The sequence below is a fragment of the Thunnus thynnus genome, chromosome 15, assembly GCF_963924715.1.
Source record: "Thunnus thynnus chromosome 15, fThuThy2.1, whole genome shotgun sequence".
NCBI lineage: Eukaryota > Metazoa > Chordata > Actinopteri > Scombriformes > Scombridae > Thunnus > Thunnus thynnus.
The window spans coordinates 9,948,243-9,960,139 of record NC_089531.1 but is presented as its reverse complement, the minus strand read 5'-3'; the positions used below and the strand labels follow the sequence as shown (position 1 = coordinate 9,960,139).

Here is an 11,897-nt window from a genome sequence, read left to right as displayed (position 1 = left end):
CTACTGTATTTAACCTCTTTTTACAGCTGGGGTGTCTGAGACCACACACACACTCAGAAGTTATGCTTCATTTTCTGTTCAGGACTTCTGAAACGTCATCAGTTTAAAAGGTCTACAACCATTCTCTTAAAAATTATAAAAAAGTCATGAAGTATCACAGGTGAAACAATTTTAAGTATGTTTTCTGAGCTGTTAAAGAACAACCAGGGTCTCAGGACCACAAAGAAAACACTCGGGTTAATGATATTTTAATTCAAACATTTGTGAATGAACTATTTGTCACAGAATGAGCTCACACCATCAGGTCATGAGTGTTTCATTTTGTCTGTATTGAGAGTTGTTTTCTCTCTCGCTACAACAATCTCCAATTCAGCCAATGCCACTTAAAACGTGACAGCTAACGGACACTGGAAACAAGCACTCCAGTCGTAACATAATCAGCCTTTTCATGGATCGACGGGGGAAAATTTCAGCTAACAGAAAATAGACTGTCTCCTGGGACACTGTTTGGATCCACTTGGGGAAGCTCTGCGTTGGTAATATCTACAGTACGGCCCACATAAATGGCTCTTTCATAGCCCCATACAGACATGATTTTACCAGAGAGCCTCAGTGTTGCAGCTGAAGTAGTGTGGTGGGAATTGTGGAAAGGGAAACACAGGAAGTGACGGGGTCAGAGATACAAGCCAATGTAGAGGCTGGGAAAAGACTGGAGAGTTTCTGTGGGAAGGAGGCATCTGTGCTGAGATTAGCCCACCCTGTAACTTCCTATTTGGGACTAGTTTGTGTGTCACTAAGGCTGCAACTAATAATTATTTAAGTTATCTATTAATGTGCACATTATTTTCTTGTCATTTTGTCAATAACGGTGGCTCCCAACCTTGCTAACCTACCTTCCAAACCACTTTTTTTTCTTGTGAATGACTGGATCATTTTAGATCTTAAAGCAATGGTTAGTTGAACATTTGAAAACTTCAGTTTTTATTTTATTTCATTAAACAGTCCAGATATAACATTTAAAGGTGCAATTAGGTGGATTTTGTTACCTTTGGACAGAGCCAGGCTAGCTAACTAGCTAGCTAAGCTAACCGTCTCTTGGCTCCAACTCCATTCTCAACAGAAAGGTGATAGTGGCATTGATCTTCTCAGCAAGCCAGCAACTAAATGTAATACCTAAACTGTCAAACTATTTCTTTACACCCCTAAACATTCAAATAAAACAAAGAAATCAAAATCACTCTTTGGTTGAAGAACTGCTTGTGACATCTGCATCTTCCTCTCTAGAGGAAATAGCTTCAATTTGGGTTACAAACTAAAAATGTTGGTAACTAAATATTATAAACTGTCTGAAAATAATAGAAAATGCCAACCAACAGAACAGAATCCAAAGATTTTCCATTAACTATCATATAAGAAAAAGAAACATCACACACAAGCTAATTTTTGGCATTTTTAGCCATGCAAGCAGCGTGGCTCCAGCGATGTCATTTGGTTGGTCCAGACTGAAATATCTCAAAAAATATTGGATGGATTATCATGAAATTTGGTGCAGCCATTCATGTTCTTCAGAGGATGAATTTGCAGTAATTTTGGTGATCACTCAGCTTTTCATCTAGTGTCATCAACAAGTCAAAATTGGGTGTTAATACTAATAACTAATTAAAATGTTCAGGTGTTGATTCAAAAAGTGGTTTAACTTTTATTGATTCACATTACAAACATGGAGTAAAATACAGATGAGGCCAAATATGCATACAACATCTGTCATATGTCACAAGAAATATGTGTTCAATATTAATAACCAATAAGACATTATGAAATAATCATATTCAAAAATACAGACAAAATGTGTAATTTAACAATGAAACTGTGAAAATGTCTCAAAACCCTTAAGAAGCCTTTTTATTATGACATGTTACTTCATTCTGCTTATTTTCACAATAACAGTTTAAGAGGTTATTGCAGGTAATTAATTCTTATTCTTATTCTTATTAAATGTCATTTTTCACAATTCAATTGTTCACAATTCATTTTATTTCATAATACTACTTTTCAGTGAAAAGAAGCAAGATGAAGTAATATTAAATTATATTGAGCTTTAAAATGTACTGGATTACTAAAAATGTTATTGATATATTCCATATTTTCTCTGTATTTATTCATATCATAAATTTAAAGTCTTATTTATTTATTTTGAAGGGTTACTCCAGCAATTTAATATTTCACTTTCGTAACTTTGGAGACAGACTAATAAAAAAAAAAAAAAAAGGTCAAGATTGATGCAGCAGACGATATCTTGACTTTTCAGTTCTCTGTATGGCTCAAGCTCCAGGAATGCTGGATCCTACAGTTCCCATGATGCAACTTGATATCTTCTTTCATTAGACCCTCCCTGACTGGTAAATGTCCACATCTTTAAACCCAAACACCCCCAGTGTGTTACACATAATTTCTCTTTTTCAGACTTCACTGAGTTCCTTACAGAGATATAAAAGACATTAACAACTGTTTTCACAGGTTGAGTCATATTCCTCATGATGAGTAAACCGATCTTCATGTGTAAAATCTGGTGGAGCGTCCCTTTAATATTGAGTACTTTGGGTCTCCATACAAATCAATGTGAAACATATTTCTGTCCAATGTCCAACTTTGTCTCTCTCTTTGCAGTCTCAGTCAAAGTGTCTGTTAGTGGTAATGCACCCGACCAATAGTCCCCGTCCCTGTGACCAGGATGTCCGGCTGCCCGTTCCTCCATATCTCCCTGACGATACGTTCCCTCTCCTCCAGACGCCGCGCCTTCTCCAGCTCCTCTGCGGACGCAAACACGTTGACGCTCCTCAGCGTGCCGTTGGACTGGCTGCTGCGCTCGCTCATTGGCCCCACTGTCACTTTGGGGATCTCCGCCTCCTCCCCGTCTTCCCCTGCAATGCTCTCCTCGTCCTCATCCTCCTCATCCTCCTCTTCCTCGCTGGACTCCTTCAGCTGCCTCCTCTCAGGAGACGGAGGAGGCCTCCTGTGGCGGTGAGTCCTCTTGCAGGCGATGCCCGCCACCATGAGGCACAGCGCCATGAGCAGGCCGAAACAGACGCCCATCATGAAGTAGAGGGCAAAGCTCTCTGGATTGGCTGCGTGGGCAGAAAAACACAACGGACGGGTTTGATTTGACCTCAGAAAAGGTAAAAAGTCTGACTAGAAACAGAACTAAATCTGTGCTCTTTATTGTTTTTCTTTACTGCCTACTTCTGAGCAACAGAACTTGCCACATGATATTCAGCACCGTGAGCAGATACACAGTCAAACTGCAGCAGTGTTGAGCCAAAGAAAACAGGACACCCAAGACGCTGGAACTGATGACGGCTAGACAGAGAAATGAATTCTTAAAGCTCAACAGAAAAGTATTTTGTTTAGAGCTGCAAAGCTGGAGTCCAGTAGTTCCAAATGTTTTTTTTTTAACTTACACCCCTTAGAGGCTATTTTCACATTTTTTTTAAAAAGTCTACCTTAAAACAAAACCCACATGGCGATATGTACATTGAAACAGTTGTTGGTCGCTTATATTTGCTCCTCTTGTTCATACCAGCTGTGAAAAGATTCCTTCCTTAAGTGTTTTGCTTGTAAATGACGGAGGACAAAATCCTCAAATAGTCTGTCTGTGCAAAAAAGGCATCTCAAAGTTCATCTGAGGCCTCAGCAGTCTCAGTCAGATAAATCCAGCTGGTATCTTCCAAAAAATTTTATTGCAAAATTCTCTCCTTATTTCCCCAGATAGTGTTTCATTGCTGAGCTGTTGTGGAGGGGTGCTAACTCAAAGAAATAATTTTTTGCACTACAAGCACAGTAACTAACAGCAAGTAAGAGTTTGAGGTCCGTTTAATTTTCACTTCCATTTTGTCATTAAGTCAGTTTCTTGCTTCAGACTTATTATTTAAACACTCCATGAGGTGAAAATCAATGACAGTCATTAAAACAGGCCAAAGATTCCAGCTCTTTTAACAAGGAAGATGATGTTAACATTGACCATCTAAAGAAGAGATGAAAGAAGCTACTAACTTCTGTTACTTTGTAACATGAACGCCATATTCGACTATTTACCTCGCAGTCATAGTGACAAAAGTTTTTGGTCTGAATGCCGCCTAAAGTTGATTGGTTTGACTGAAAAAATGGAGAACGGAGACGCTGTGGCATCAACGCTGGCTGCCTGAAGATCTAAAACTGGATATTTTTCTGTACTTTAAACATCGATTTTGTTCTAATCTTTCCAGCCAAGAACTTTGGAAGATACTCGCTTATTTTCACTAATTCAGACTGCTGAAGCCTCATGTTAGCTTTATTTTTATTGATATTTTCTGGCAAAAAGAAAAGGCTGACATCAGCAACATGATACTTGTATAGTGACAGGATCTCTTGGTGACACATGTAATGGGATAAGTCTTCTAGGCACATAAATGTAGACCATTTTTTCAAGTGTTTTTTAAAGGTTTTTAAGGTCAATTTTTCCATACAGTTTGTTTCATTTGTTTATTTCTTTGTCGGTACAGTTTGCCAGCAACCATTTCCATGTAATCACTCTCTTTTTAGCACCCTCATACTGTATTTGACTAGAGATTTTGTCCCCAATCACTTACACTTCACAGCCAATGTGTACTGTACAGGAGGAACAATTAAAGCCATAACCAATAACTCTTTCAATCCTGTTTTAAGACAGAATAGAAAAAGAAATGTGAACTTATCCTTTAATACCAAGTAATCTCAGCGCAGGGTCCATGTCTGTGAGTTGAGTTATGAAGAGATTTTTACTCTCTCAGACTACTTAATTTGAGTCATTTCAATAGTTTTTAGAGGCTCGAGGAGGTAAAACTCTTCAGTATTCAGCAAGAAAAGAGCAAAGATTAAAGCACAATTCAGTTTTCTCTCATTTTCTACATTGGTAATCAACTGGTGATGCCATCTCGAGGTTGGGAGCCAGTGTTGTATAGACCACTGATATGTTACCTTTGATGTGAGCGTAGGTCGCCATGCTGTTACTGAGCAGCTCCATGTCTCTCTTAATAGGCTCCATCCTGGTTCAACTTGGGTTCAAATATCTACCATCTCCAGGACTTTCTTTTACAGTTGATTCCTGCACCATCCACTCAAGGCAGATCCTGCCACACAAAAACACATGCAGACAGTTAGTACATGCATCTAAATCTCATATTCTTGTGACAGTTTTAAACCTAAAGGGAAATCTGAGCTCATCAGCAAAAGCAAAATGTGTTCCTCCAAAGCTCCACCCATCATTCCTGTGATCTCAACCAGTGTCAGAGGCCACTCTACAAGGACACTGTGTTCCTCGTAAGTGTTTTATACTCAGGCCCGCGGCGAGGCCCCTCTGTGTCCGATAGGGATGTTTATATTTATGACATCAGTGCCTGAGGACTGAGGAGGCTCCTTTCCGGTGTCAAGCAAATGGGTTGACTTTTGGTTTTGTTTTGTTTTTCCCACAGAAAAACTGACATGTCGGATTTCACATGTTTGTTTTGACACTGAATTACATATCCGCTGGCCAGAAAACTCCGGCGGATGTCAAAATGTTAGACAGGAATGAGTAGGAGGGAATTAAAGAGTCGATTATCCACCCCCCCAAAAACCTAGCCATGAAGATAATTTTCACTTTTATTTGCCCGTGTGTTGTAATATCCATGTGATTTCTGCCTTCAGTTTGGGGGTTACAAGGTTGTGAGAATCTCTTTGGCTGGTGTTTATACTATATTTTATAATAATAATGCATTTATAAATGTTGGTAATATATGATCAAATGCTCATTGATTTCTCACTGTGTAATAAGATGTCAGGTCTGCTGTTATAAATTTAACTTTAATAAAAAATCATTACTTTCTGACTTTCACGGCAAGTATATGCAGTAAATGTATAAATGTTAGTAAGACATGAATAAAACGGATTTTGCTGTTTTTTATTTTTAACTAATTTCTCAGGTCTATTCACAGGTCATAAATGCCTCATAAGTAGTTAATTAATGGATTTGGTCCAGACGCCCTGCAGCCCTTTTCCAAAAGGTCAGAGGTTAAACTGTCCATTGGAGTGGTCGCCCTGATTGACTAAGGAATTATCTAAATAAAACAAAGCAAGTTTCATGTCGAGATGTTAGGAGGATAATAGTGAATTACAACTTATATGGTCTTAATAAAGGGTTCCTTATTAGAAAATTAGACCAAAATGACACAAGACTCGACAAAAGTCTACAGCCACGCTAGTGGCTCTGTGGGGCTATACTTGGCAAGTAGCGCTTTGAGCTAAATAATGCTAACCTCAACGTCCGATCTGAAATATGCAAGTGGACAATGCAGACAGCACATGGAAAAACCTTAGCAACAACCCTAGCAACCAAAGCTACGGAACAGATGGCCATTCATAGGCATGAACGACAAGCTAACGTCAGCTCGTTGGCAAGGTAGAAAAAACCATCACAGACGAAGCGTTCAGGGTTCAACAAGTGTTAACCTCAAGTTTTGGAACTTTGACCATGTTTAACAAAGACATCCGACATCATAACAGCAAATAAATAACAGAAAACCAGAAAAAGATCCCCTTTAATGGATGACGACGTTGCCGTGCTGCTAGCGTAGCTAAAGACTGAGCAGCATTGTGTCTTTCCAGGAACGATGGCCCTTGTTACTCTAGATTATCTAACAGTCTCCGTTAGAACTACTTTCTCCTGATAAGGGGGTTTAGAGTAAAACCCTGTCACAGATGGTCCCACGGTTACAGTAAAGCTTGATGTAAACATGATGACTGATATTTCCCACCCCCTCACATTCCCTGTCATTACAACAACAATGTGCGTGGGAGCCAAATGTTTTTCTTTCTGGTGTTTTTCTCTCCAGGGAGAGCGAAATCATGCCCTGCTCCAGTCGCTGCCATCAGGGGGCTTGGGTCGCTCTCCCACCCTGATCTTTATCCCAGTGACTCTTGGCAGACCCTGTATACTCTCAAAGGCTTTCTTTTTTATTTTTTCAGGGGGGCAATTACAGTGATAGTCACTATGGTGGCTGACTCAGGGTCCAGTGACTAATGGGAACTGGTGGGTCTCAACCGGCGCTGCCTTCTGTTCAGCATTTAACTCCCTTCACAGAGAGACACATGACTCCATCTGCTATCCTCAATTTGCTGCCCCCAGACCTGAACCGCATAAGTGGGCAATTTAGCTTTTGGTTTAGTTCATGTTCGGTCAATGTTTTCTTCTAATTAAAGGTTGGCCCTGACACCCAGTTGTTCTACATCCACCCACCGGACTGTTTCTAAAACTTGTAGCATTTATCACACTGCAGATAACACCTTCTTATCTACTCGATAAGAAGGTGTAATTTCGCGTCCTCGGAGGAATAGTTTAACATTTTGGGAAATAGCTTACCGGCTTTCTTGCCGAGAGTTAGATGAGAAGACTGATACGTCTCTCATGTGTGCTAATTATGAAGCTAAAAAATCTGACCAGCATTTCTTAAACTCATGCAATAACCCATTATGTTTAATTTCTTTAATACATACAAAACTGAAGCGTAAAAACAATAAGGTTGTGGTTTTATGGGGGGTTTGTGCTTGACTATTTCTTGGCTGGGCGCAGTTGTTGGACAGCGAGGCTTGGCTAATCTGTTACAGACCAAGAAATAGTCCAACACATTGTCATTTTCACATTTTGTGTTTTGTACAGATTTAACAAACCAGATTTAGCATGTTAATTAGTGAGCTTTAGAGGTGCTGGTGGGCTACTTTTGGACGGAGCCAGGCTAGCTGTTTCCCCGTGTCACCAGTCTTTATGCTAAGCTAAGCTAACCGGCTGCTGGCTGTAGCTTCATATTTAACGTACAGGCATGAGGTTGGTATCAATCTTGACATCAAACTTTCCGCAAGAGAGCTAATAAGCTAATTTTCCAAAATGTCAACCTATTCCTTTAAAGTCCGTATGAATCGGCACCTTGAGAGTAACTAACTTCCGTATCGTGATGTATTTCCGAGTGAAACAGGATAGACAGCCGGGACGTAACGTTGGGAGGAATTTGATTTGAACATTAAAAAGTGGTCGTGTCATAATGAATCTTAGCTCTGTGCTACTAAAAGTTGAAGATTGATGGGTGGATGATATTATTGGTTGAAACTGGTTGGATCAGGCCTACGTAAGTACACATCATTATTTTGTTTTACAGGAAAACAACATAATTGGATTTTGATATGTGATTTCCTCTTTATTTTGGCATATTTTGTGCACAGTATGACCAGGAATGTGATCAAAAAGGATTAAAAAGGCATTTTTCATTTAATCTTGATTTAAAAGTAATTTTCTTAAAACAAATGAAAAAATCTGCCAGTGCACTAAAGTTATTTCTACTTATTTCCAATAGAAATCACCTTATTTGAGTTATTTTGCAAAATCAAGTTGAATTTTTCTTTCTGCAGTGACGTAGTTGCCTTATTTTTCCCATGTTTCAAGATCTGGACACTATTTCTGGAAACTTCCTGTCACAAGTTGATTTCAATTGGAAACAGGTTGAAATAATCTCACTGTGGTGGAAGATTTTTTTCACTTGTTTTCAAAGACTTGATATTAAATTTTTGTGCCACCCATCTGATGCAAAGTTACTAATGCGTTTTTAGAAATTGTGTCCTCGTAGAAGCACACTCTTGCTCTGTTTCCTCACTTGCAGAATGACACTATACACACAGTTTATTTTTATAAAGAGCTCCACAGAAATTCATGACAGCCTGAAGGAGGCAGTTTGTGGTGAAGTCTGCCCGAGCTGGAAGCCCAAAACAAATACCAGAGGAAGACAAATGTCCATTTTATGCAGCCGCAGTCTCGGGCAGACAGATTTAACACCTAACATTTCCAGACAAGTCCAATAACTTCTTGACTTAACCATACACATGCAAAGCCCGGCAGCTGTAGCTGTTTATGTGACCCCATAAATGCACTCCCATTCAACCCTCCCACATTTCCTGCTTAGATAATCCTATTTAAGTCAAAAGATGAAACCTGAAACCATTGAAAATAAGACTTGTTATTGTACAGTAGTCAATCCTGCTTGAGAGGATGAGTTGCTGTCAAAAATACTTACATATTATATCAACAATACTACAATACTTCAACTCCTTAAAGTACATGAAAGTACACTGAAGAAAGTAATAAAATATATGTGACAATCTTGGTTTTTCTTTGTGAATTTATAACCAAAGTGTTGATGATTTTGGGCATATTGCAGCTACTGCACCTATAAAGAATTTTATGGCCTGCGGTATTGTAAAGAACATGGTGCAGGCTGTGCTAATAAAATAGTTTGTTGCCTTGTTTATTGCCTGACAGCAGACTAACTGCAGTATATTCAGTAAGATTCTTGTGCAAATATCTGTTTGAGTTCAGTTTTCCATTACAGAAAGCCTCAGCACTCAGTCCACAATCAACTCTTGACTTAACTGAAAATAAATATATTTAAACAAAATGGGTAAAAGATAAACATGTCAAGTCAGAACATCACTCACCTTGGTCCTGGATGAGAGCTGCCACAAAGTTTCCTCTGAAGAATCAAGAATTCACCTCCAAATGTGACCCATGCTCATCAGCCAACACATAAATAAGATCCCATCGCTGAAAAGGAGAAGCAGTGAGTTGTTGTCGGTCACTCGGTGTGCGTGACAGAGGAGCTGATGTTGCTACTGGAAGCCGGAGAGGAAGCAGCTAAGATCCACTCCCTCTCATCCTTTAGAAGGAAGGAGGGACCAGCCAGGAATGGTCCAGACTCATGTTGAAAAAGGAGGTGTTTCCTTTTCCTAAGAGATACGTAAAACTAAAGGGGTCCTCATGCATCTACCACAAGCATCTGACTCCAATATAAGAGGCCCAAACTGCAACTAGAGTCCTCACTTTTATAGAAATCACCATTTAGTGGAGATAGTCTGCTACTTTTGTGTCCTTCTGTGCAGATTTGAGCCACACTGCTGACCAGAGGGAGCTGATCTGTCCTCTGCTGGCCACAAACACACCACAGTGAGGTCTGTTCACTGTAAAGCCAAGAGGGTGGAACAGGAAATAGCTAGTCGGCTGCCATGGGCACAGGGCCGTGCTGCTGCGGGGGCTCGTGGATTAATTGAGCTCTTTGTATTTTAATCTCAGCTTCCAGGGAGGGGAAAAAAGGAGCTCGGCAGTACAGTTTGTGTCCCTGACTGAGTTTATTAAGCAAACAGTGGAGCGGCACGCAGCGCAGGCTCGCAGGTGCTGTTGTTTGGTGGAGTCTAGTTGTGGAAAGCAATTAAGTACGTTTACTCCAGAACTGTACCTAAGTACAGCACTGAGGTACTTTACTTGGGTATTTCTATTTTGTGCTGTTTTCTACTTCTCAGAGGCACATTTTGTAGTTTTTACTCCACTACATTTATCTGACAGCTGCAGTTACTTCTGAGTTAAGAATTTACATAAAAAAAACATAAAATAAATGTACAAATTACCACACATAGTTAAAGATTAAACCAGTGGGTTCCAACTGTTTTGGCGTGTGACTCATTACAAAAAAAACAGTGTCTAGTCTCGTCGTGTTTCAGATGTCTGTGAGTTGTCAGCAGTGAGTGATTTCCCCTCTAAACTTCTCTGATGGTTTCATTTTCAATAAGGTAAAACGATCCAACATTTCACAAAAAATAAAGATCAAAGAAAACCACAAACAGACAAAAGTCCCTCATTCATAATCCTACTTAAGTTAAAGTGCAGAAGTACTTTTAGCAAAATGTACTTCAAAAGTTAAAGATATATGACCCTTTACAGTGATAGGATATTATTTGTTACATTATTAGATTGTTAATACTGATCCATCAATGCTTACGTAGCATTTTACTGCTGTAAACGGCCAAGGTGAAACTAGTTTTAACTACTTCATGTACAGTGAGGTGGTTTAGTGCAGTGGTTCCCAACTGAGGGGTCGGGTCTCTCTATGGGGTCACAAGATGAATCTGAGGGGTCATGAGATATATTAATGGGGTAGTAAGAAGATAAAATAAGTTTTGCAACACAAATCTGTATTCATTCTTTCAAATATTTGATGTCTCATTGGTGAAACTGAAAACAACTCATAGAAATCTGAAATGTGTGACAAGGCGTCCAAAATAAACACAGACTTTCTGGTTTAAAAATATCAATCATATACTTTAGTACAGTACTTGAGTAAATGTACTTAGTTACTTTTCTCCACTGATAGCACTAATCATTGCATGACCCCTCAAATTTATTTTATGACCCTTTGGAGGAACCCAACCCTTCAGTTGGGAAACACTGAGGTTTACACATTGATACATCAGTATTAACCAGAGGTGGAAGTACTCAGATCCACTGTGTAAACATTGAAACCTTAAAAATACTCCCTCACAAATAAAAATCCTATATATCTGGATTGTAATTACTGATGTATTAACATTGTAATGTCATGGCAGGTTGAGGTAGGGCTAAATTTAACTACTTTATATACTGTGGGGTAGTTTAGTCTATAAAAAATAATGCTAGTCTACTTGTTGATCATATGTTTTGTATGTTATTCTGCAAAGCAAGTAGTAACCAAAGCTGTGAAATGAATGTAGTGGAGTAATAAGTATAGTATTTCCCTCTGAAATGTATAAATGTACTTTTTACCACTGGTACTAACAGTCTAATCATGTCATATTTAACAACATATCAGTCACAGGAGCCATTTCTTAATTCTATTTTTGATACTTAAAGTATATTTTGCTGATAACACTAATAGTACTTTTACTTGTGATGGAGCATTTTTTGTATTGTTGTATTGGTGCTTTATTTAAATAAAGGATCTGAGTTGTTTGACCACTGGTATGACCCTAAACCAGGATGTGTTATGTGTTGTAAA

The 11,897-nt window shown here is 39.0% G+C and overlaps 1 protein-coding gene across 1 annotated transcript; it reads right to left on the bottom strand.

Moving 5' to 3' along the window:
- Nucleotides 1–1,675: 1,675 nt before the first annotated feature.
- Nucleotides 1,676–10,007, bottom strand: eva1bb (eva-1 homolog Bb (C. elegans)). The gene is made up of 3 exons (XM_067612475.1): nt 9,532–10,007; nt 4,993–5,144; nt 1,676–3,125 (listed from the first exon to the last, which is right to left on the bottom strand). Exons 2-3 carry the CDS (start codon nt 5,057–5,059, stop codon nt 2,686–2,688), a joined length of 507 nt encoding a protein of 168 aa, XP_067468576.1. The 5' UTR covers nt 5,060–5,144; nt 9,532–10,007; the 3' UTR covers nt 1,676–2,685.
- Between the last annotated feature and the right edge of the window lie 1,890 nt (nt 10,008–11,897).